The sequence below is a fragment of the Ursus americanus genome, chromosome 25, assembly GCF_024610735.1.
Source record: "Ursus americanus isolate L20-20 chromosome 25, mUrsAme1.1.p, whole genome shotgun sequence".
NCBI classification, from domain to species: Eukaryota; Metazoa; Chordata; class Mammalia; order Carnivora; family Ursidae; genus Ursus; species Ursus americanus.
The window spans coordinates 16,319,822-16,346,977 of NC_142151.1; the positions used below are offsets into that span (position 1 = coordinate 16,319,822).

General features: G+C 40.2%; 1 protein-coding gene across 4 annotated transcripts in view; it reads left to right on the forward strand.

Moving 5' to 3' along the window:
• The window catches only part of DERA (deoxyribose-phosphate aldolase), a 128,960-nt gene that overhangs the window by 31,363 nt on the left and 70,441 nt on the right, over window positions 1-27,156 (forward strand). For all 4 annotated transcript variants that reach the window (XR_015721607.1, XR_015721608.1, XM_045781506.2 and 1 more), the window contains exons 2-5: window positions 18,408-18,505; window positions 19,896-20,043; window positions 21,541-21,636; window positions 23,600-23,734. Coding sequence is in view for 2 of the 4 variants with exons in the window: in XM_045781506.2 (XP_045637462.2) it covers window positions 18,408-18,505; window positions 19,896-20,043; window positions 21,541-21,636; window positions 23,600-23,734 (477 nt within the window). In the remaining 2 variants the exon portion in view is untranslated. The remainder of the gene's footprint in view (window positions 1-18,407; window positions 18,506-19,895; window positions 20,044-21,540; window positions 21,637-23,599; window positions 23,735-27,156) is intronic.

Below are 27,156 nucleotides of genomic sequence, written 5' to 3' on the forward strand. Positions count from 1 at the left end.
TTAATTACTAAAAATTTCAAACATTCTGAGAAGTAGAAGGACTAATGTAAAATCACTGATAGATACCAGTCACCTAGAAGTAATAGGTGTTAATGGTTTACAGTTTGCTTTGGCAATTTTTTTTCTATATTTTAATTAAAAATTATAGACATCATGACATTTCATTTATAAATACTTGTTTGTGTCTTTAAGGAATAAAGATATTTTCTTACAATATCATGTCATTGTCACAATAACCGAATTTGAAATAATTCCCTGATGTTATCTAATACCAAGTCTTTTTTTTTTTAAAGATTTTATTTATTTATTTAACAGAGATAGAGACAGTCAGCGAGAGAGGGAACACAAGCAGGGGGAGTGGGAGAGGAAGAAGCAGGCTCATAGCGGAGGAGCCTGATGTGGGGCTCGATCCCATAACACCGGGATCACGCCCTAAGCCGAAGGCAGACGCTTAACCGCTGTGCCACCCCGGCGCCCCAAATACCAAGTCTTTATTTAGATTTTTTCACTTGGCCCTAGAATGTATTTTGAAGCTGATTTGTTCAAGCCAGAATTCACATAGATTGCCCCAATTTTAGGATTTATCTGATCATTTCCTCATGATGTCATTTAACTTATTTTTCTCTCTTCTGTATTTCCTTTAATTTGGAAGTCATATCTTAGTTTGGGTTCTCTAGAACAACAGAATCAGTAGATATATGAATAGAGATACAAATATAGATGAAGAGTGTTAATATAAGGAATTAGCTCTCATGACGATGGAGTCTGAGAAGTCCAAGATCTGCAGTTGGTGAACTAGAGACCTAGGAGAGCCACTGCTCCAGTTCCAGTCCAAGTATGAAGAACTGAGAGCCAGGAGATGGTATCGGTTTTAGTTGTAGTCCAAAGGTTTAAGACGCAGGTGAGCAGATGGTGTAAGGTCCAGTCTGAGTCTGAGAGCCTGGGAACCAGAAGAGCCAATGGTATAAGTTCTGGTCCAAGTCCAAGTCCGAAAGCAAGAGAAGACCAGTGTCCCAGCTCAAAAAGACAGTCAGGCAGAAAGAATTCTTTCTTACTCAGCCTTTTATTCTATTCAGGCCTTCAGTGGATTGGGTGATGCCCAGCCACACCGGGGAAGGCAACCTCCTTTACCCAGTCTACTGATTCAAGTGTTGATCCCATCCAGAAACACCCTTGTAAGACACACCCAGAAATTATGTTTAAACAAATGCCTGGGCATCCCGTGGCCCAAAGTTCAAAACCTGATTAGATTCAGATTAAACAGTTCTGGTAAGAGTACTTCATAAGTGATGCTGTATATTTTATATCATGAGGCTCATAAGGAGTGTCTGGTTATCCCACTGTCAGTAATATTAAGTTCGATCATTTGTTTAAGGAGATTGCTAGCTGCATCTGGCAATTGTAGAATTCCAGTTTACCTGCCCCCCTTTTTAAAAGATTTTATTTATTTATTTGAGAGAGAACAAGCTAGGGAGCCAGGGGGAGTGGCAGAGGGAAAGGAAGAAACAGACTCCCCACTGGGCAGGAAGTTGGATGTGGGGCTTGATCCCAGGACCCTGAGATCACGACCTGAGCCAAAGGCAGACACTTAACCGACTGAGCTACCCAGGCGCCCCTCAGTTTACCCCTTTTGGCCTGCAAGTAATGTATAAGGTGATACTTCCATACCATGTGAATATCTGGTTCCCCATAAACCTTTCACTCAGTGTCTTTTACATCTAGGTCTCTAGGATTAATGTCCCCTGTAACATTGATTCGGGCTGCCTTTGGCTCACTTTAACCAATAGAATGCAGCAGAAATGAGGCTTTAATAGCTGTTTTTATGATTTTGGGAGCTCTGAGCTGCCTTGTAAGAGGTTCATCTACCCTGCTGGGGAAGGCACATGGAAAGGAAGAGGTTCTGGTCCTCCATAGAGACCTACTGTCCCAGCAGAGCGTGCCTATATCAGTTATTTCATTAAGTGTGGCTAAATAATGTAGTTTGTTTTAATTTGATTCTTTGTGTTAAGTCCCACATTTTTCTTCTCTCTCGCCCTCAGATGCCAATACTTCTTCCACAGTCTTTGCTGTTTTTGAATCCTTCCTTGTCCCCAGATGCCCCTTCCTTCTGAGGTTTTCTCAACAGATAGTATGTGATGAATCTTGGTTCAGTGAATGGCTGTAATTCTTTTGTTCTAGGGTCTCAAGGCTTCCTCAGATTGTCAGTCCCCTTTCTCTATAATCTATGTGCATTTTTAAAAAAAGATGTATTTATTTGAGAGAGAGAGAATGCAAGGGGGAGGGGCAGAGGGAAAGGAGAGAGAATATTACACAGACCCTGTGCTGAGTGCAGAGCCCAACACAGGCCTCAATCTCACAACCCTGCAGACCTGAGCTGAGACCATGACCTGAGCTGAAACCAAGAGTTGGCCACTCATCTGACAGCGCCACCCAGGTGCCCCTGTAATGTATGTGTTTTTATCATTGATTCCTCAAATGATAGATGATTTGCTGCATGTCACTTAAGTGCAGTGATGGAGAGCTGGGCTAGGGGAGGTAGAAATTTGTATACTAATGAAATGGTCTGAGTGTCTTAGCTTTGTGGAAGCTTCTCATGTTGGCAACATCTAAATAGTTCAACAAACAGTCCAACATAACCCCTAGATTATGGACTTGTGCCTGCTACATAGTAAACACCTAAATATTTGGTGACTGGCTTGGGTAAGAATTGTAATTGTTTATTATCTGTTAAGGTTCTTGTGGAGCCCGGAGGAAGGTTTTGTACTTGAAAGGCTTGGGTAAGTTGCTCAAGGTGACGTAGAGTAGGGTTTTTGATAGGGGTGACCTAGCATGCAAACTAGATACTTTTGACAGTGAAAAGGGGTGTTAAAATACTTAAAATGATATAATTAAAAATATTTATTTATTGACAGACAAATTGTTTTTTATATTTTTAGTGACCTTCTATTCAAGAGAAAATAGTTCTATTCAAAAACTTTAAAAAAACACTTCATTCTAAAACAAAATACATTCATGTACATCAAAGCCAAAGAAATATATTCATCTTAATTTTCTCAGCATATAAAACAACAGAAGTTGAGTCATTGCTCTGCTTTAACCAGTTGCTGAGCTGAATCAGTCTGTTACGTCATTGGTATCTTTTTGAAGAACATTGAAAAAAATTTTTAAATAATTAAAATGTTCATCAATTTTTTTATTTTTTATTTTTATTTTTTTAAATAATAATTTTTTATTATGTTATGTTAGTCACCATACAATACATCCTTAGTTTTTGATGTAAAGTTCCATGATTCATTACTTGCATATAACACCCAGTGCTCCATGCAATACGTGCCCTCCTTAATACCCATCACCGGCCTATCCCAATCCCCCACCCCCCGCCCCTCTCATTAATATTTTTAAAGTTGCTTTTAAATTTGAAATTCTTGACAATCGATTCTTCTCTGTGGAGCGTATTATTTCTAATTGAGAACATATTTTCTCTATGGATATTGAGGTGTCTGGTAAGCTTAGAGCAAATTCTGTAAGTAGAGATTGTTCTTAGTTCTCATCTTTTAAAAATTAAAATGTATAAATATTTTGGCACAAATAGCTTCACAGCTAATGTATTTCTCCTCAATGCCAAGGCAAAATAGTATGTATTTTTATAAGACAAAACTTGTCAAATAAAATGTCTCCATTTAAGGTTCTTGTGAATGTTTTGCTAAATGTAAATGCTGTAAAACCTCAATTTCATTTCTTTCCAGTACAGAATATAAATGTATCCCATTTAAAATAGGGGTTTATGATAACTAGTCTCCAGAGATGGACCAAGTCTCTAGGATTGTCGTCCCCGACAGCATTGGGCTGCCCTTGACTCACCTTGACCAGTAGGATACAGCAGAGGTGAGGCTTTAATAACTGTATGATTTCGGGAACCCTGAGCTGCCTTATAAGAGGTTCAGCTACCTTGTTGAAGAAGGCACCTGGAAAGCGAGAGGTTCCGGTCCTCCATGAAGAAAGAGGAGGATGCCTAGTGTCCTAGCAGAGCCCAGTCTTCTGCCTGCCTTCTCTAAGGCACTGGGTATGTGAGTGAAGCTATATTGCATGTTCCAGCCCCACTCAACCCACAGAATCAGGAGAAATAATAGAGGGGTTGCTGATTTTCACCCTGACGTTCTGTGGTGGTCTGTTTTCAGCAGTAGATAATCAAAACAGATTAAGTTGTGGTATTCCAAAGTGCAATTTTAGAATTTTGAAACTAAGGCTTGTTTACTGGTTGAAATGCCCTCATTTAATTTGTTGAAATGTCGTCTTTACTTCTGTAGGGATACATTTAGTGTCTTCCTATTTTCAATGTTTACAAACAGTTGTCATCAGTAATTGTGGTTCACAAAGTTTCAAAAGCTGGAGGCTTTTGGTGTTTTATTTACTTAACAGGTTTTTTAAAAAAAAGATTTTCAGCTGATTTTGAAAAACAATAAAGCCAACCTTAAAGGTCTGATTTACAAAATAGTTCAGGGCTAGTTCTACATCAGCTTAGATTGATTGACAAAATGGTTCTTCCAAGAGTCAGATGTTTCTAATATTCAACTGACGATGATCAGTAAAGAGATAGTACATACTGCCAGGAAGAAATATTTATTTATTTATTTATTAAGATTTTTTTTTTTTTTTATTCGACAGAGATAGAGACAACCAGCGAGAGAGGGAACACAAGCAGGGGGAGTGGGAGAGGAAGAAGCAGCCTCATAGCAGAGGAGTCTGATGTGGGGCTCGATCCCATAACGCCAGGATCACGCCCTGAGCCGAAGGCAGACGCTTAACCGCTGTGCCACTCAGGCGCCCCAGAAAATTTATTTTTAATTAAACATCAGCTTTTTCACAAAGATCAGGTAGTTCACTTATTCTGTGGATATATAAAATATTTAAAATTTGACAGCTATAGCTTGCACTTCGTTACAATATGGAAGCTTATTTGGATGAAATTATAAATTATGCGTCTATCACAAACATCTCCAAGTATATTTCTCCTCCATACGCTTCTTAATTTAATAAGAAAATTGTTTTTATCATGATACTATATTCCAACAGAATTTATATCCATGTTATCATTGCAAAATCAAATATATGTTCAACACCAACTTATTGAACTGAATTTACAGGGGCAGGCAAAATGATCTCAGATGTTTTACCTTCAACATACTAGACTTCTAAAATTTGTCTTTGATTTGATAAATTAGTTTTTTAAAATGAGCCAGTGTTTGAGTTAATTTAACAGATTTTCTCTTTGAAGCACCTGTGCCTCTGATATAAAACTAGTATTTTCTAGTTTTTTGTGAAATTCTGCTTCTTCTGGAGCCAACAAATTGTTTCTTTACTTTGTATACATATACTAGGAAATTTGGGTGTAAGAATGAACTGTATTTAGAGGACAGATCTTCCTTGACTTATGGTGGGGTCACGTCCTAAGTTAATTAGCCCGTCATAAGTTGAACATACTGTAAGTCAAAAATGTATTTAATGCACTAACCCACCGAACATCCTAGCTTCACCTAGTCTACCCTAAACGTGCCCAAAACAGTTACGTTAGCAAGTGGGCAGGATCATCTAGCATAAAGCCTAGTTTACAGTCAAGTGTTGAGTAGCCCACGGAGTATATTAAATGCTGTTCTGACGGTGAGAAACAGAATGGTTGCTGTGGGTACAGGATGGTTGTCACTGGCTCGGTGGTTTACCCTCGTGACGCGTGGCCGACCCGGCGCGGTGGCTGCCGCTGCCCAGCATTATGAGGGAGGATCCTACCACATCTTGCTAGCCTGGGAAAAGGTCAAAATTCCAGATTGGAAGAATGGTTTCAATACTGAATGTATATATTGCTTTTACACCATCATAAAATTGAAAAATTGTCAATCGAACCGTCTTAAGTTGGGGACCATCCATACTCATTTTATCCAACTGGAAAGTCATGCTTCAGAGCTTTCTGTAACTGCATCTTCTGAAGATGTGTTAAATTGCCATCTTTAAGCGCAGGCTTCTTAACATAACTGCTAATTTTTGCAGTGTATAAAGATGCTTGTTAGCAGATTTGGGTCTTGGAGTCAGTGATATCGCTGTAGAGCTATTTTGGCACGTGATAAATGTTGAAAAGCATTTTGTGCAAATTACAGATCATCAACTTTTCTGAGAAGTGGAAATTCAGAATTTAATATTTCATTAAGCACCCTTTTTTGGAGCTCATTGTTGCTAACAGATTTTTTTTTCGAAATGAAAAGGGTAACCCTAAATAGGTTTAGATATATAGAATATGAAAATGACAAAAGCGTTGCTTTCAGTTAGTTCCCCTCTAGGAATCCAGATAGTCCCCATGCATACTGCTTATTCACCTTACCTACAGGTTCTCGCACTTCTCATGCCCTGCTGACTGGTGGCGTGGTGTGTCTGTGTCTCTTGTGGGCTTGGGCCCAGGCCACGGCCCGGCTGGCTGGTGTATTCAAATGACTGCAGAGACACAGGAGCACTGCATACTTCTACCACCACCCAAGACTAGAAGGAGCCAGCCGTGGCTAGCGACAAATATTTCAAGTACCCTCAGTTGTCAGTGAGTGCCCTGCATGCTGGAAGTGTTAGTTTTGCTATGTCTGGGAGATGGGGGAAGAGTCGAGTTTTCTCCTTACTGAGTGAACCACATGTTCAAATGAGGTCTCCGTTCACTGCACTTTCCTCTTATACTGTGACTGGAGAACATGGTAGAAATGTCTGCGAAACCCAGCCTGATTTATGTTGTTTATTAAAAAATGAAATATAGGGTACCTGGGTGGCTCAGTCGGTTAAGTGGCTGCCTTCGACTCAGGTCATGATCCTGGAGTCCTGGAATCAAGTCCCACATCAGGCTCCCTGCTCAGCGGGGGAGACTGCTTCTCCCTCTGACTCTCTCCCCTCTCATGCTTTCTGTCTCTCTCATTCTCTCTCTCTCAAATAAATAAAATCCTTTAAAAAAATGAAATACAGAAGCAAATGCTAAACTGGATGGGACAGGGCAGGGTAAATGGGGCATGTCCTGGGCAAACTGGGATAATGGGATCATCCTAGTGAAGACAAGAAGCTCAGCAGATGGACCAGATTGGGAAGAGTAGTCGATTTTATTCCAGTGGTCAGGGCCTGGAGGCAGGGGATCAGCTCTGATGGTTTGTGCCACTCTGTGAACTCTTCCACACAAAGACTTATCTGAGGCTATTTGTGGGTACTGAGCAGAAGGAACTCTTTCTTGAATTTTGTGCTCTGTGAACCTTGGAGCTGTTTCTGGAATATCAGCTTTTCTTGGACTATTCACTCTCCAGACTGGAGAAGGAGCAGCTCGTATTTGTTTGAAGGCGAATTTAAAAAACAAAATAGAAATGCTACATAAGTAAGTCAGTGCACCGATGAGATTTTGGCCATTCTCTCCTCCCCGCTACTATGTTCTGGTTCAAGCTACCACTTGCTGTTGCTTGAGCCTCCTAATTGGCTTCCCCTTAGCAGCCAGAGGGACTTTTTAAAATGTAAATCTAAATCAGATCATTTCATTCCTCTGCACAGAGTTCTCTGAAGACTTCCAGTCTCACATCTAAAGTCCTCCATGCTGAAAAAGCCCTTCTTGAGGGGCTTTCAAACCTTACGGGCCATGCCTCACAACAGGCCATGTATTTTATATGGCCACACAGTACATGCCTACATAGTATAATTGAAACAAAATTTCTGTAAACTACCCTTACTTGTATTATATATAAGGTGTCCTGATGTTTTCCATTTTATTGTTTCTTTTTAAAAAATACTAGTTGCAGCTGACAAACTTGATTTCATGACATGTCCATGGGTCATGACTCAGAGTTTGGAGAATATCTTACTATCTGATCTGGTCCTTGTCCTGCCTCTCTTGACTTAATCTGTACCACTCCCAGTCCTTGCTTACTGTCCTCCAGTTACACCTGGGTCCCTGCTTTGCCGCAAATATGACATGTTCACTCTTGCTTTAGGGCTTTTGCATTTGCTCTTCTCTCTGCCTAGAACACTGTTTCCCCAAGTTGATGGTCTTGTTGCTCACTTCCTTATTTTTTTTTTAAAGATTTTATTTTAGTTATTTGACACAGAGAGCCAGAGAGCACAAGCGGAGTGAATGGCAGAGCGAGAAGGAGAAGCAAGCTCCCCAATGAGCAGGGAGTCCGATGCTGGGCTCAATCCCTGGACCCTGGGATCATGACCTGAGCTGAAGGCAAATGCTCAACCATCTGAGCCACCCAGGCTCCCCTCCTTATTTTTTTGTTTTAAAGATTTTATTTATTAATTTATTTATTTGAGAGAGAGAGAGAGAGAGCACATGAGGGGGGAGAGGGGCAGAGGGAGAGGGACAAGCAGACTCCCCACTGAGCAGGGAGCCTGACATGGGTCTTGATCCCAGGACCCCAGGATTGTGACCTGAGCAGAAAGCAGATGCTTAACCAACTGAGCCATCCAGATGCTCCTCATTTCTTTATTTTATATGGGGCTCTGCTTAGTTGTTTTCTTATCGGAGACTCCCTGACCGTACCCATCCCTGCTGTCTCCATTCTCTTATCCTATGTAACTTTTCATTGTAGCCCACATATATTGCATATTAGATTTAACATATATTTACATGTTTGTTTGTCTCATTTCATGAGAAGAAGCTTTGTGAAAGTAAGGATTTTGGTTTTTCATTCACCGCTGAACCCACTGAGCCTAGAACAGTGCTGGCATCATCATATGTATCCCTTTTTTTATTAGTTGAATGAATGAATAAATGTAATTCATAGATGTGTATTGACCAAACTTTCTAGAAGCAAAGTCCCTAAGCTGTCTTATATCTTAAGGTACTGACTTTGGGTTGGAGACCCCTGTCGACTCTGAGCAGACCTAATGCCATTTGGTCTGGGAATTCTGGAGTCCTGTGCACTTTGCACTTGGACTGGAAGGAGAATGTGATCTCGGGGAAAGTCTGTACCTTTGGCTCCAAAGACTCCTTAACTGTGGGGAAGGGCATTGCTATGAGTGGGCCAGTGAGGGCCCATCTCACCAAAGTGTCATCTTTGTATCATCTAGGATTTATGTAATAATCAGGTTCTGTCTGGTGGCCCGGGGTGCTAATGTTTTTAGTGATCTTCTCTATGGGAGCAATAATGGTGGCATTCTGACATTATCATTTCTTCCTGGCATCATGCAGCTGAGTCAGGCTGGATTCGTGGAAGGACTCTGGCAGAGTTTGGTCATGACAGGTTTGGGGTGTGAAATGCCCCATGGAGGTGTTGTATGATGCTGATGCCTGGATTATAGCAACAGCCATCTTGCTGGTCTACCTACTGTAGTCTCTTCCTACCTGTCCTGCACACTGCTGCCTGACAATGCCTCTCAATTCAAAAGAGTTAAGTATATTTTGTTTTTACTGCTCAATAACGTAATGCGTGCTCTTGGTAAAAATTTTCAGTGTTATGGAACTATATAACATGAGAAAGTAGAAATCTTAGTAATTCTAGCTCTGAAGAGAAACTCTTCTATCAATTTGGTATATATTCTATTATTTTTTTTGCACCGTACCAACAGATATATGTTCTATACTTGCATTTTTGTTTTTATAAACATTTTTATTTTAGAAAATCACTACTGTGCAGGCTACTTGTTTTCACTGAGTAAAGTATCATAATCGGTTTTCCATGACAGTACTTACAGATCTACCTCATTCTTTTTGATAGCTGGATCATATTCCATATTATGGATCTGCTATATTTGAAGCAGTCATGGGTCTTGGTGTCACTTGCAACAGTGCTACCATAAGTACCTTTTCATATTTGCACTTGCATATTTGTATAAGCATTTCTGTGGGACATATTCTGTATGCTGATCATTTTTAGAAAATGCTTCTTTAATTCTGTTACAGCACAGTTTGGAAATCTTCAGTGGCTCTGATCACTTACAGGATAAAGTCTAGACCAGTGCTGTTTAATAGAAATATAATATGCAACACAACGTAATTTAAGATCTTCTAAGTACACATTATAAAGGTAAAAAGAAACAGGTGAAAATAATTTTAGTAGGTTTTTATTTAACCAAATATATCCCAGATATTGTATTTTTAGTGTATAATCAATATCAAAACATAATTACATAGGGGCACCTGGGTGGCCCAGTTGGTGGAGTATCTTACTCTTGATCTCAACTCAGTTCTTGATCTCACGGTTATGAGTTCAAGCTCCGCGTTGAGTACCAAGCTGGGCTTTAAAAAAACAGAAAACAAAAAGACCTAATTACAGAGATATTTTATGTTCTTTTTTTGTACTAAATCTTCCAAATCTGCAGAGTACTTTATACTTAAAGCATGTTTCAAATTGGACTGTTCTACATTTCAAATGCTCAGATGGCCACATGTGGCCAGTGGCTACTGATCGGATAGCACAGATCTAGACTCCTTAGCCTGGTACTTAAGAAGCTTTACAGTAAGCCACAGTGAATCAAATAGAGCCAACTTGCCTCTGCTGTTTTCCATAAACCTTCAGCGCTTCCTCTTTATTTTTTCTGAATCCTGCCCATCCTTTGAGTAGGGTTTCTCAGCCTTGGCACTGTTGACATTGAGGGCCAGTTAATTCTCTATTATTGGGCTGTTCTGTTGGTCCTGAGCCTGTTGAAGGTAGCACCCTTGGTTAGGAATGCCTGTGGTGGGGCGCCTGGGTGGCTCAGTCGTTAAGTGTCTGCCTTCGGCTCAGGGCATGATCCCAGCATTCTGGGATCAAGCCCTGCATCAGGCTCCTCCGCTGGGAGCCTGCTTCTTCCTGTCCCACTCCCCCTGCTTGTGTTCCCTCTCTCGCTGGCTGTCTCTCTCTCTCTCTCTCAAATGAATAAATAAAATCTTTAAAAAAAAAAAAAAGGAATGCCTGTGGTGCTCACTTGGGCATATCACTTGTGGCAAATTCCATGGAGAGTTCCCCTACCGGGGCTACTACTTATGGGTGGGCCGTCTCTTTCCATTCTTATGACTGCAAGATACACACTTCAGCAGAAACCATCAGGGAACTCTGAGGATCAGGGTTTATTACTCACAAGTCCTGCAGAGTGCACGGCATACCCGAGGGCTACGCTGTGAGGTTTCGGGTAGAAAGAGCTGGCGTGCACACACACAAGCAATGACCTGAGTCTTTATTAGGGTCTGAGGGTGGGATGTCTAGGGTTTTGTGGGCTCTTTATTGGCTAATTTAAAGCAAAAGAGCAGGGATTGGGGCATGCAAAGGGGAAGCAGGGTCACTCAGGCAGGCAGTTATCTGGTCACCAGGGCTTTCTGAAAGAGGAACCTTCGTGTGTGGGGCTGTCTAGTTCCTTATTGGTTGGTTTGTTAGTAGCTGTGTCATACGGCTGGCCATATGTTTATTCAGGATGGATGTCTTTTGAAATGGATGCCTCAGCGATCAAAAGCTTAATGTCCGGCACTTATACTACAATTAGAAAGCTTAATATCAGGCACTTGCACTATTAAGAGACTGTCCACACATTGTAGGATGTTTAGTAGCATCTCTGCCCTCTACCCACCAGGTCCAAGTGGTACTCTCCCACCGCCGGCTGGGTCAACCAAAGATGTCTCCAGACTGAACGTCTGCTTTAGTGTCAATCTCACATCTCCCCTTAATCTACTAAGAGTTTTTTAAAGCCAACTGGAGGAGCCTACTCTGACCTTCCCTTTCTCTGAACTTGACTTACTGTCCAGCCAGTGTGGTGAGTGTATATTCCAGGGAGAAAGCCTTTTGTGGTCCAATGTTTGAGAAATGCTGAGTTAAAGACCATTCAAGAAATTTCTTTGAATGGGACTTAGTTATAGAGTCTAATGTGCTAAATGCTTTATGCATCTCTAAGAGAAGCTATCCCATCTAGTATGTCCCAAACTCACTGCTCATTGTAATAGAAATTTATCATTTTCTGGCTGACCAGCAACGAACACGCGTCCTCTTAGTTTTGGGTCATTCTATCTTGTACGTAGATCAGGTTGGCGGCGCTACAGAGGAAGGAGTGGATCTTCCGTCTTCCCTGCGCCCCACAGGCATGCATGCATCAGACTTTGGATGCTTTCCTATGGAACCTGAGGCTCTGAGTGAGTTGAGATAAGCGGCAGTGGTGTTGTCTACAGCCGCTGCTGTGGCACCTCCGTCAGCCTGTTGCTGTTCAATGCTGGCCTTGTTCTTCTAGCTTTGTCTCTGTATTGTCTTCGGTTCCTGTCTCTTGTCCAAGCTGGTTCTTCCAATCTCTTCTCAGTTATTGAGCTTTTACCATCCTTCCCGTTTTGGTTCAATCACCAGAGTCAGTTTTCATCATTTTTAACTGAAAGACTCCTGACCAATGTGACCAGTGGAACCAGTTGGAAATATTGGTTAAACACATTGCTTTTTGTCCCCATACATTGGCTTGTATTTTCTATTTTTCAACTCTTCCCAGTCTGTGGCGTTGTCCCCTAAACTTTGTCAGGACAGCAGCAACGTTTTTCAGGCCACTGCGTTTCTCGGATCGTTCTGCACGGAGCCTGCAGACCAGAGAGGCTAAACGCAGTGGTGGTAGGACTTGGACGTGGGTGCTTCACCCTGCTAAGCGCTCGTGGCTCTCTAGCTACATAACATCAGCCCCTACCTGCTGCCAAACCTTGGGGGCTGGTGACTGAGTGATCAAGGGCATCCTGGGAACAAGTGGAACAGAAATAGACACCCTGGGGACTGCACCCAACAGTATGTTGCTGCCAGAATGAGTGACTAGGTTCTCCTTCTAGTGCCTCGATCAACCTACAGACAATAGCTGATGATCAAGAAGGAGAATAATTGACAGAAATGGATTAGTAAAGAGCAGTGATAGCCGGGAAAGGGCCAATGTCTCAAGGAGGGATGAAGGGTAAGAGAAAGGAGGGAGACCTTAAAATCCCCATGTGATGCTGCTATGTGAAGCCAGGTCCAAGAGCACATGTATCTAGTAATGTGAACCCAGACTCTCTTCCACTGTGATGATGTGTTCTGAGGGATTGTTATAACCCACATGGCTGTGGATACAAGACATACTGGAAATGACAGCCAGAGGGAAGAAGAGTGTAAGCAGAGAATATGCAAGGTTAGTACCGAAGGAACAAGTAAGCAGATCATGTTGGCCTTCCCTTGGTGCCAGAAATCTACATTGAAGTATTTTAGAGGGCGTAGTAAACTCATCACTCACCAGGACTTGGATTCATATTCTCAAGAATGGTCTGGATGGAGAACGTGTGTGGGATGGGAGTTGGAGATTAGTGTCACAGTAGCTGTGGGGAGATGTCATAGTAGTAAGGCTCTGACTGGTGGCAATATTTGCTGTCAAGCTGTTGGTGTCTTGGTTTCTAGACCATCTGTCTGGGTAAACTGTCTATCTACATGATAGAATGTTGGAAGAGTTGGCTCATGGTCACTGGGGGCATCTGGGGCTTATTGGGTGGTAGGCTAGACTTCGGGAAGAAAACGAATTCTAGTTTTTACCTGCTAGTAAGGGTGAGGTCTCTGTCTTGTATCGTTGGTTAGGAACTGGACAAGGCTGAGTCTGGTCATTTATGTAAGTTCAGTATCTACTGAGACTGGATGGATCAGGCATGTACTGACATCCAGGGCTCTTTTTTCTAGCCAAGCTAACCTTTTCCAAGGCTAAGATTGAAAGACTAGACATGATCAAGTTGATATTTCACTGGTTTCAGTGTCTGAGGTAAAAAATAAATGTACAATGATGTACCGGGCTCATTGAGCAACTTTTTCTGTCCTGGGTACCTGCACATATGGGAAGCTGTGGCTGATTCCCAGGAAGTTGCAAATTTTGAAAATAAACAAAGAATGAAAAGAGCAAACATGGGATATTTAATCTTTCTTTTCCCAAATTTGGGAGAAAAAAAATCTCTAATAACGTATCACAATTTATTTTTCTCCATTAGGAACAAAGGTAAAATCAAAATACAAAATAAACCTCCTTTCACAGAGTTATTGTTTGGTGTTACATGTTTTAGGAATATTGTGAAGAAGCGTGAGAACACCCGTGGAAGCATCAATGGAAGTAACAGAAGGACTACATGGTGTATTTGTAGTGAAAGTGATTTGTCTCCATTGAGACATAGGAAAAATAATAATATTAAAAAATTTCAAGAAGAGTATTTGAGAACAAATTTATAACTGACAGAAGGGCCTGAAAGCCACCCAAATGACATAGTAAGAGACACAATAGGATATTTTTTCATGGGAGAGTTTTGAGAAAAAAGTATTATTGCCTTCCAATTATGGCTTCGTGTCTCTTCTCCCCAAAAGCACATGTACTTGAAACCCCTCCTGGTCCCTGTAAGAGAAGATTCTATGGTACTGATGAGATTGCGTGCATTAGAATCACTTCTCCTGGAAAGGAGACGCTAAAGGGTACTCGAATAAAATATTAAAAATTATGAAGGACATAACAAAGGCCAATCAATCCTTTCTTTTCCCCAGACCCTATAATATGAGAACAAGGGTTATTTGATGAAATTAAAGAGTAGCAAATTAAGTGCTAATAAAATGAGATAGTCACTTATATAATTCATTACCATGGGAGGTCACAGAGGCAAATTCTGTGGCTGGATTAAATATGGGGCCAGATAATTTTATGACCACTAATGATATTTTTAACAGTGGAGGCTGATATTGCAAGAGAAGTAATCCTATTACATCCTCTAGGAGGTAGTTCATGGGGACCTCTGGCAAGTGTGTCTGAGAAGTGTGAGAGCAGGCCTCGTGGGTTCTAACCTTTGGTGGGGAATTGTACTAAAAATTAATTTTTAAGGTGGATGCCTTCAGGTATTCCATTCATGTGTCAGCCCCAGCTTCTCTTGTGGAGATCCACAAGTTCTTTAATCAGAAGCTGGGGTGCAAAGTTCCATCATTCAAGGTGGGTAAGTTCCACAGATCTAGTGTACAGCACTGTGACTATTGTTTTATGTTTTTTTAAAGATCTTATTTATTAGAGAGAGAGTGAAAGTGAGCCCAGGGAGGAGCAGAGGGAGAGGGACAAGCAGACTCCATGCTGAGCACAGAACCCAACTCAGGGCTTGATCTCACAACTGTGAGATCATGACCTGCCCTGAAATCAAGAGTTGGACACTCAACCGACTGAGCCATCCAGGTGCCCCCAATGTGACTGTTGTTAACAATACTCTATTGTATGGTTGAAATCTGCTGAGAGAGTAGATCTTAAGTGTTCTCAACCCACTCAAAAAAGGAAAAAAAAAAAAGAAAAGAAAGTGGAAAATGGGTGAAGTGATAGAAATGTTAATTAGCTTCATTGTGGTGATTATTTCACCTTGTAGATGTATATCAAAACATCGAAGTGTGTGTCTTTTTTTTTTTTAATTTGAGAGAGAGAGAGAGCACATAAGCAGGGGGAACAGCAGAGGGAGAGGAAGAAGCACACTCCCCACTGAGCAGGGAGCCTGATGTGGGGCTTGATCCCAGGACCCTGGGATCATGACCTGAGCTGAAGGCAGACACTTAACTGACTGAGCCCCCAGATACCCCTCAAGATGTGTATCTTAAACATATACAGTTTTTGTCAATTTTACCTCAATAAAGCTGGGGGGGAGGGAAGAAAACACTTTTTTTTTTTTTTTTTTTGGTAGAAAAATTTGGGAAAGCTATTGCCCATAATTTGATCATGTCTGGTCTCGGGGAACCATTCATTTGATTTATTGAATGCCACCTATGTGTCAGGCACTTTGCTTGGAGTTTTAAAAATCTGTTGGGACTATAAACATTTGGACAAATTGGTGCATTCAGAATAAGGGGACTACACTAAAGGTAGATTATAAAGTTGCATTAAGTGCAAAGAAGCAAAGGAATAGCCCAACTGGTATGGTTCAGAGAAAGTTCACAGAGAAAGTGGCATTTGAACTAAGTCTTAAAGACTGGGGGCGGGGGGGGGGGGGGAGTTCACTGTATCGGCCAGATAACAAAGGGCAGAAGGAACAACCAGCATGCACAGGTCCAGAGAGAACGTGACATAATTGCCAGTGAACTCCTGATGGTTTAGAAAGACTGTACCACAGGGTTGGAGGGACAGAGAGGGAGAAGGGGGGTCCTGTGAGGGCAAAGGGAGCCAGGTGGTGAAGTCTTGGGATTGCCAGAGATGTCTCTCCAGTAGCTGTGCTTCCTATGGTGGTCATGTGGGTGGGGAGTAGAGAGGAGGTGGGGAGGAGCATCCAGGAAGGGTCCTATGACAGGTAAAGGACGGCCCTTAGAGCCTTGCCCCGCCAGCATAGGCTTCCCTCTTTTGGCCACTGTCAACAGTTGCTTGGTGGTGAGTCTTGTATTTCACACAATTCTGCCTCATTGGTTTTTACTATCTGCCTGAAATGGTAAACCTAATCACCATTAACAACAGTTTTTTATAAAAAAAAAAAAAAAAAGAATCTCCCCTGTCTTTGGGTAGAAAGGGGTTCTTATAAGTCATAAATTAGGATGAGTCTGGCCTTATTTCTTTGGACTTTACCTAGAACCCATCTGTGGATGGGGAAAAAGAGGCAGATATCATTTGCTTGACCTTAGACTCTGCAATGTTAGCTTAGCAGATGAGCAGGAAACCATACAGTGTCTTGGAGGAACAGATGGATTGAAATTTTGAAAATCTGTTTTGTTAAATGATTTCGGCTAACAAAATAATTTAATTAGGGGAAAAAAGCACCCAGACTCTGCTCCTTATTCAGTGATATTTAAATAAGTGTATCATTATTAATCACTCAGACTCTGACTTGGAATTTCTGTAATATTAATATTGATAAAAAGAACCAATTAGAAATGAGAGAGAGAATGTCTTTTGTAGAAATGTGGTCTTATTTTTGTGGTGGATGCAAATGCTGTATTATTATTATTATTATTATTATTATTAGTGTTGTTACATAGTGCAGTATGCAATCAGTGGTTTCTCCCCCACACTATAGAGAATTGTATATGGTAGTCCCCTCTTATCTGTAGGGAATGTATTCCAAGACCACCCCCAAGGGATGCCTGAGACTCTGGACAGTACTGGACCCTATATATATACTATGTTTTTTCCTATTCATACAACCTATGATAAATTTTAATTTATAAATTAGGCACAGTAAGAGATTAACAACAGTAACTAATAATAAAATAGAACAGTTATAACAATATGGTATAATAAAAGTTATGTGAATGTGATCTCTCTCAGAATACTTTATCGTATTGTAGTCACCCTTGTTGTGATGATGTGAGATGATAAAATGCCTATCTGATGAGAGGAAATGAGGTGAATGACGTAGGCATTGTGATGTAGTGTTAGGCTACTATTGACCCGCTGATGCCTCAGAAGAAGGATCATCTGTCTTTGGACGGCAGTTGACCACAGCTAAAAAGCAACATTGTGGACAGTTGGGGCGTATTTCCTTTTCCACAGTAGTTTTTTAAGGCTCTTCTAGGAAGAAGGCGCTAGAGGGATATGAAAATGAAGTTAGTTACAGAAGGTAAATGGGTAAGCATTCGATTTACTGTGAAGTCACCTATATGATAGAGTGTTGATGAATAAAACTGAAATACAATTGAAATACACCCTGTGTTTGGTGTTAGTCACTTAAAGATAAGATCATGACTCACACAGAGTAAGGACAGGAGACCATTTTACCACGATTCCTTGATGAACTAAGTACAAGTTGTATAGTACAGCTGTATCCAGATGTAAGCTCTATCTGGGGAGCTGGCAGTGTTTTCACAAAAGCTAAGGTGTAGACTGGGTTTAAAATAGAAATTACAGTTAACTCAGAGAGACGGAGGGTAGGATCAGGGTAGGGAAGGACATTTCAAAACAGAAGCAACAGAGATGTATCACAGAATTTTGAACACCTTGTTTTTTTTTTTTTTCTTTCCCTTTTTCTAACTTCTATCAGTGTTGTAACTTCTAATACATTCTCAAAAAGTCCCCTTTGAGGAAAGAATGGGCTATATCATATCAGCATCTAGTAGATATAAGTCTTGTCAGTAGGGGGGTAGTGATCAAGGATTCCTTTAAGCCCCAACATTAATTCACTTAAGTATTTATTAATCATTTGTTCCCCTGCACTGGACACTTACAAATAAGTCTTTGCTGTCAGAAGTGAGGCATGCGGCACGAGTAACATAACATTTTCTTCCCCTGTTGGACATAACTATGTAATGAATCAATACAGGTTCTGGTTCCAAATGTACTTGATTTTACATGAAGTATGCCTTTTCATGAGTGGGTTTCTTTCAACAAGATTCTTTCTTTGTAATTGTGCAAAAAAGAAGCATAAGCTTTAAAAAGAGCTTTGATGCAAAATGATATAGCCTTTCAAGGACCATGTAAAAATAGGTGAATATATTTAATAAGAAGTGTTCTTCTTTCCCCTTTAGACCTTAGCTGGATCTCCAAAATACAAGTGAATCAACCCGCAGTTCTGAGGCGTGCAGAACAAATCCAGGCTCGCAGAACCGTGAAAAAGGAGTGGCAAGTACGGTTTCTTCTTGAGCATTCTATTCCTGTAGTTTACAATGCCTGGTCTCTTCCCTCAAGGCCACAATATTGAATTTTGCTCAAGATGCATCTAAACTTAAAAGATTGCAGCTGTCCAGGATTTATTTTAATAATTCATATATGATGATGATGGGTTGGAGAAAGATAACACATTTATCCAAACAAGTTAAAAATCTTATCACTCTTGAGTGGCAAAGCCGCAAATGAATTTGAGGCATCTTTATTCATGAGTGAATTAAATGGCATATTTCCTAACACATTTATTCAGTTTCTTAGACATACCTTCTTTGGTTGTCTTCTATTTTAATTTTTAAATCATAACATCTAAACCTGATGTGTCTGCTGTTGAGGCCCTTAGGCATGAGTTGACCTTCTTTGACCATTGTGTTTACCTTACTATTAATTTTCATAAGTCGTTTTCCAAAATTCAAAAAGTGATGTTTTATAGGGTAGTTGTGGTCAGCATATCCTTCGCTGTCTACTGACCAAAGATGTGCTGTGTATCACAGGACTAAAAGGAATTCAGAGTTCATCTCACTAGTGAGGCAAAATGTTGTGATTGAATCCTTTGGGATGACATTTTACATTTTGCTCATTTTTGGAAATATTCCAATTGAAAGATAAAAGGGAATTCATCAGAATGAGTTATGAACTATGAATATTGTTTTAGAAATGGAATTGGATTAAAGTGAAAACAACAATAACAACAAAGAAATTAGAGACTCTTTTTTAAATGTCTCATCCGAGATCCCAAGGCTGGAGGTAAAATATCAGATAGAGACCCTCTTCTTCCCAAGTTCTGTCATATGGTAGCCATCAGGGGCTCCCAGTGGAGGAGATGGAGAGGTCTGGTGTGGGAAGGCTTGATCTGTTAGGGATTTCACTTTGGAATAGCTATGGAAGGAAAAATAATTTTTTTTAAAGATTCTATTTATTTGAGAGACAGAGGGGGAGTGCGTGTATAGGGGGAGGGACAGAGGGAGAGAGAGAATCTCAAGCAGACTCCATGCTGAGCCCAGAGTCGAGCAGGGTTGGGGGGGTGGGGGGGAGGCTCAGTCTCACAACCCTGAGATCATGACCTGAGCCGAAATCAAGAGTCGGACGCTTAACCGACTGCACCACCCAGGTAGGTACCCTGGAAAAATAATTTTTAAAGCTACTCTGTATCCCTTTTTTATTTTGTTCTATGTAGTGTTCATTTTTTTGGTTGCTCTTGAGCAAGGTTTATTTCACATATGAGGATGACATGCCTTAGAACAGTGTAGACATTAGATTTTAGCACCCCTGTTTGTCTAATAATTTTTCTACTAACTAACTGGGTTGGAGATAATTTTTTTTTAATCTTGTTTTTACTTTTCTTAAACCAGGCTGCTTGGCTCCTGAAAGCTGTTACCTTTATAGATCTTACTACACTTTCAGGCGATGACACATCTTCCAACATTCAAAGGCTCTGTTATAAAGCCAAGTACCCAGTCCGGGAAGATCTCTTAAAAACTTTAAATATGCACGATAAAGGTAACATTGTTTTGTGTAATCTGTCTGTGTTTACCTCTTTTAGTACTAATCACTAAATCTAAGAGGACTTAAGACAAGACTCAGCTGCTAAAATGGTAACTGATAAAATCCATGGTAGAATTGTGTACATAGACAAATAATTGAGATTCTTCTCTGAAAAACAGCAGGGAGAGAATCTGAGTCTCATTTTTAGGTCAGTTCTTTCCATCCTGGATTAAAGTTGCTGGTAGAGAGTTTCTTTATTTTTCTTTCCAGTTCTTCAGTGTGGGAAATTTTCTGTCTAGTGACTCTAAAATACTGATTCTCATTCCCTAGCCACATGTGCAAAAGCCAGTCTCATTACTTAATAATCACATCTCATACATAAAGTATTTTCTGTGAGTAAATGAAATACTTTTGAGAATAAAATGCAAATGGGGAATATTGCATGCTCGTATATTAGGTTAGATCGTTTGAAAAAAAGTTATATTCACTCTCTTAGTATACATGAAAGGAAGGACTTTCTAAAGTTGCCATAAGTTTAGAATCCTAACATTTTAGGAATGGAGGAGACCTTTGAGAGTTGATCCGCTATTTCTAAACGAGGAAACTGAGGTCTGGAAGGCTAAAGGTTGTTTCCAAGACCATGTGCCCTAGTACTCACTGCGCTGATTTTAGGAGCCACATCTTTGCATGGAGGGATGCTTCATGATTCCCAAGAGTGCCTGTCCATAATGAATATGCAACTGGAGATGTTGCATTGGCCCAATGCAGGTCTTTTATCCCAAATAATTTGGAGATAATTTATAGACCTAAACAACTCCACAGCTTTTGAAAAATATTTATTATGTATCTTTTGTCTTGACAATAAAAACACTACTTATGGATAGGCGTTGTTATACAAAATTGTTAAAAGTAACAACTTTGGAGGAGAGGTTGGAAAAAAAGTAGCAACTCTATAGGAATCTATGTTCTTGCTTTGTCTTTTAGTGGCTGTTTGATTTTTATTTGATTTTTTTTTTTTAATTTAAGAGCTTATTCCTCCAAATGAGGGCTCCAGATCCAGATTGTATTGTTTCTTGCAAGAGAGGGAATAGGATCAGTTAAATGTCATTTTGCTGTCGTATCCTGTCAGGTTCCCATCCACTTTTTTCATCCACTGTCTGTTAGCTGTACAAATCTGGATTTTGTTACCTACGTGAAATAAAATATTCTCACTGAGTCAAGACCATTAAGTTTACTGCTTAGGAATTTTTTGGTATTATAGTGACCTCAAAGTCCACTGTGTCACGGTTAGTTTATTCTGTGACTTGAACAAGGAGAAAATGATCCGTGTTGTCAAGAACTGGAAGGAAATGTGGGGAGTCAAAACTTTTTCGTCCGGTGCAGCGTCATAGGGGAATTAATGCTCCTCTCATTTTGATTTCTGCCACGGTGGTGGTGTAAATAATAATTAAAAGCCTGTTGTGTAAGTTGAACTTCCCATACAGCAGGCTGTTACGATTTCTTTCTTCACAGGCCTCACGACCGCTGCTGTTTGTGTTTATCCCGCGCGGGTGTGCGATGCGGTGAGAGCGCTGAAGGCTGCGGGCTGTACCATCCCAGTGGCTTCGGGTAAAATTGTTTCGGCTTTCGCTGTTGTCTCCGCAACCTGTTTCCAGTTCTTCAACTCAGACACCTGGGGGGTTTATATACAATGTTATTCTATGATTTTAATTAGCTTTATGTATTTAGTGATTTGTATTTATTCATTCTGTCCGTATCTGCTTGCCTCCTAAGTATCAGACCACATTCATTCCCAAGACTACAGAACCGTATCCCTGTCCTTAAGGAAGCTTGTTTAGGAGGAATAAGCAAGTTTAAACTGTCGTAATGCAGGATACGTAATAGTATATATATGTAAAAGACGATAATAAAGCTATGCAGAAGGTACAGTTGTAACTCTGAGCAGGGAGTGATTTATTTTGCAGAGGCTGGTGACACTCAGAGTAAGGGAATTCTTCATAGGAGAGATGATAACTGCTGGGGCTCTCAAAGGGGAAGGGGGAGTTGATGGTGTTGGCGAGACAGGGAATGGCATTTTAGACAGAGGAACTAGCCTGTGTGAAAGCACAGAAGCATGTTCAAGGAACCGCAAGTGATCTGTCATTGTTGGATCTAAATTGGGACAAAGAGGGGGGGCTCTGGGAGTTGAAGCTGGAGAGGTAGATCGGGGCCAGGTCACATAGGGGGAGATGGCCTGATGGTGGCGTTTGGGCTCTATTCTGGTATTGGAGAGGATACTGCAAGATTTTCAGCAGAGGCACGTCATGATCAGCTGCGTGATATAGTGAGTTGAGTTGGAAGGGGAGGTGGTCGTGGATGCAGTAGAGTGGGGTGACAGGAAGTTAGGGAGACTTATCATAGTCCGTGTGAGAGGTGAGGAGTGTCACCCCAAAGCCTGGGAAGTAAAGACGAGAGGGTATATTCAGGAGTTATTCACTTAAGATGGACTCAGTAGGACTGGGCATGAAAGAAGGAAGAGTCTTTAAAGCTTCTGTGTAGGTGAGTGTGTGAGCGTGTGTGAGTGTGTAGGGATGGATAGATATAAAATTAGATTGTACTTTTAGAAGATGTTAAGAGGAATATCTTGGTGCTTTAAAAAAGGAGTCTAAAAAGGTGATTTTTTTATTAGGGATACATCAAAAGAAAACATAGTATTGATATACAAGCTATTTGTGAAGATTCCAAAAGTGTTTGGCAGCTACCTTAAATTTTTCATCAGCCTCACTCAATTCAGCTTTTCTTTTATACAACAGGGAAACATGCTTTCCTCTAAGATAGCAGACCCAAGGAATTTAATAACATCAAGGAAATACAAAAGGTGATCTTTAGTAATGGAAATGGGATTAATGATACACATATAAAAAATGTTAATGGTTTTTCAAAGTGTAGCTGTACTTTTAGTTTTTTTTTTTAATTTGTGCTTGGCCTTGCTCTTCTCAACTCGCCCCGCCCCAATTTTGTCGACCACATTAGGTCCTTTTCCCTCCTGCACTCTCTTCCCTTTATTATCATCTGTGTGGCTGTTCATTTTAAGATAGGTAGTTGGAAGGGCCAGTATTGCAATTTGGTTACAACAGCTATAAATGTGAGTGAGTAAATCAAGAATACAGTGGTAGCCAACTTAAGAGTAGGATCCATAATTAACCAGTGTTCATCAAGACAGGGCTATAGCTACTATTTTATGACCGTCACTGTGATGATACATATTTTCTCAATTTCTGTTTACGTAAGGCCCCCTTATGAGCATCTCTGCAGAAACCTAATTTCAGGTTTTCCAAATGATAAAATGCTAATACTTATCCTAACACCAATACTATATGAAATGACATTCTATTTCTTCGCACTTCACTTTGTAAGATGGGCGTGAAGCTCTTTAGTGTTATTAATGCTTTGGTCAAAATGCTGTTTTGTTTTTGCTTTTTGTATGAAATTCCTTATTGAGATACTCACCAACTGCAATTTGTCACCCACCCTTCCTTCCTCCCTTCCTTCTTTCCTTTCTTCTTCTCTTTCTTTTCTCTCCCTCTGCTAGTGGCCACTGGCTTTCCAGCTGGACAGACTCATTTAAAAACACGATTGGAAGAGATCAGATTGGCTGTGGAAGATGGAGCTACAGAAATCGATGTGGTGATTAACAGGACCTTGGTGCTGACAGGCCAGTGGGAAGGTATGTGCAAGTCCTTACTTAAAAGGGAGACATAGTTTTACCTGCGTGAATCAAGTGGTGAAGATTGGATAAGAGGCAGCATGTTTTGGAGGTCATTGTTCTAGGTTACAAGTCACCAGATTAGAGGGTGAATTTGAGAGAAAACTTGGCTGGTATTGCTCATGGCTTGTTTCCCTCGTAAATCCTTGGCAGTTGCCCACCTGCATGAACTTTTTAGGTCCCTTTGAGTGCTCAGGTGAGTGGTTGTTTCTGTTCAGTAGATTATTAATTTTTATTCTGTTCTCTACTATTATATTACTCAATACATAAATCACTCTAGGCAAGTCATTTATGCAAAGTTTATTTTAATAGGTGGAGGAAACTTCCCTTTTTTAATGTTAATCTTTGTAGATTTTGAGAATGTGGGATTAGTAGTAAGTCTGGTAAGTCTGTTTTCACTCCTACTGTTCTTACACATAATTCCTGTGGATACTATTTTATATTTACCTTTGAGATTCATGATTTACTATCACACTGATTATGATAAAACATTACCCATTTCAATAACAAGCTATTGTTTTTATAATTAGATATGTAAAAAATAGATTTGACCTGTGCCTTAAATATAGTTTGTATATTAGAGATTGTTGATAGCCTAAATAAGTACAATTTCTACTTCAAAAAAATCATTATAAAAGTAGCTCAACTAAAAAAAAAATTTTTTAAGATTATTTATTTGACAGAGAGAGAGACAGCTAGCGAGAGAGGGAACACAAGCAGGGGGAGTGGGAGAGGAAGAAGCAGGCTCCCAGAGGAGCGGGGAGCCCAATGCGGGGCTCGATCCCAGAACCCTGGGATCACGCCCTGAGCCGAAGGCAGACGCCTAACGACTGAGCCACCCAGGTGCCCCTCAACTAAAAATTTTTAATAAAATCCATTAAGATAAAGGCAGAATAATATATTGTCTCTTTAGATATGTGAATATCAAATACATGGCATATTTTATTCTAATTATGGCGGTTATACCTGTTCACTGTTAAAAACAAAAATTCTAACCAGTAATAAAGGAAGTAGATGTTCCACATAATCTCATCCGCTAGAAATAACCTCAATAACAGTATAATGCACAACTTTTCAGACTTTTTTCTCTTCATATATACACATGCAACTGACACCCTTTTTTAAAGTTTAAATAAAAAGTAGGATTATACTTGATGTATTTTTTTCTTAATCTACTTATTGGACTTGCCAGTATTTCATGGATATCTTTCTGTGACTCTTATCCATCAGCCCATCTAGCTTATCATCTGTAAGTCCTAATTCTGTTGTTTATCCATTAAGAATTGCTTTTGGTTACAGAGTAACAATGATTTAGTCAGTAGTTTAAACACTCAAGGATTTATTTTCTTATACGAAGTCTGGAGGTGGGTATTTCAGGGGTACTGCAGCAGCCTGGCAAAGTCCATGGTGACTTACGCTGCTTTGATCTTCCACTTCCAAAGTGTGTGGCTTCTACCTTCATACTTAAGTGCACTTCATTGTCTAAGGAGGCTTCTGATGTTCCAGCCTTTCCACCCCTCCCAAATAACAGGAAAGAAGGGCTGTCCTATCCTAAAAATCTCCCACAGCATTTTTGCTTGTACCTTCTTGGCTCAGACTGAGTTACGTGGCCACCTTGGCTACAAGTGAAGCTGGAAAATGTAGTCTTTCAGCTTAGAACAGTCACTACGTTCCAGCACATTCTTAGTAAGTTAGATGGTGTACATTTCTGTGCCCAGATGGAAAGGACTGAGAGGAGTTCTAGCATGGGAGAACAGTGTGTCGTAAGGAGCTCAATGGGGTCTGACAGTAAGATGCTTAATAGCAAAGGGCCTTGTGAAATAATAGTAACACAAATATTTAAGTAAGAGGAGAGAGGAAGTCAAAAGGCACAGCACTGTTAGCTGTGGGGTGGGTCACGTCAGAGATTCCAGCAGCTCTGGGAGCATCAGTGTGCTCTGGGATAATGCAATCCCTGATACTGCAGTTCTGAATGATCTAGAAAAAAATGTTAAAGCCGTTCCTATTGCCCCATACTCCCAACTATACTCATCAACATTTTTAATCCTTACCCTGTTAAAATTCTTGACAGTTCACAGATGTGTTTTTGGGTTTTTGATTTCTGTTCCTTTTTTTATGGTTCATGTGAGCTTTGACCAATAAAAATCATTCTTAGAAGATTATTTTAAATAATGTCCCTTATTCCTATATATTGATTCTTGTTTCCTTCTAGTCATAGATTTCAGTTAGGATTTCAGGCCAGAGTAAGAGGGAGAAAAATGAATATGCATAATATTGAAAACAAATTTGGAAATAAACTATGTAATTTAGTTAGATTAAAAAAAAACTATATGCCCTTCATGTCTTTTATTAAACAGTTGTAGACACAGAAGTATAGTTTCTATTATAACTTGTGCTCTTGTCTCTAGAATACTAATGGGAAAATAACATATATTAGGAGATGGGTTTTGATGTAATTGTCTGTCCCTTAATGAACTAGGAATTGTTGTTTTTAGGAACTGATAATTTCCTAATAATAGGTATTCATGCAAAATATAATAACACGTCTTTGTCTTAGACCATACTTTTCTATTAACTTTTTTATGGTGTTAATAACCTCTTGACCCAAAACAAATTGAAAAGGAACATTTAATACTAGAAATTTAATTCTAAATAGAAACCTGAAATGACTGAAGCCTTTTTTCACTGCAGTATTTTGTCTTAATTCGCCTCAATTTGATTACGTATTATATTTTTCAGTGTCATGCTTTCGGATTAGCTGTTTACTAAAATATGAGCCTAAAATTGATTTCTTGAAATGTGCCGACGGAAATGTCTGTCAGGCTAATACACTTTCAAATCCAGGTCCCTCCCCTCTGTGCACTGAGGTGTGTAGGATGCTGGTTGAAGCATAAAAGAAAGAATCCTATTTTTAAAGCTGGCCATTCAGAGTGTATCCTAATCATTTCTCATGGTCACAGAGTCCACAGAGTCCCCAGTTTCGGGGTAAACTCAGAGAAGAGACTGGAGGAGGGGCTCGTATTCTCTTAAATTCTCCCTGGTGACAATTTAAAATCTCTGCTCTCCTCAAGCTTTTAATTCTTCTGCCCACCTTGAGGCCCGTTCCCTTTTAGCAGAAGACCTAGCTGCTACTTCTCAGAGAAACCAACACCATTAGACAGGAACTCCCTCAGGGTCCTCACAGCAGGCTTTGCCTTCCTTTGTTCCTCCTTTTCTCCTTTCTCCTCAGTCCGGTCCCTCCACTGTGCGGCGGCTCCCATCTCCTCCCACATTTTCTAGAGGCCTTACTCCATTTGTCGGCCATTTTTTTCTGCTGTGTCTTTAGTCCTTGTCTCTACTAGCTCATTCCCATCAGCATCACATGCCAACATTCCCCCTCATCC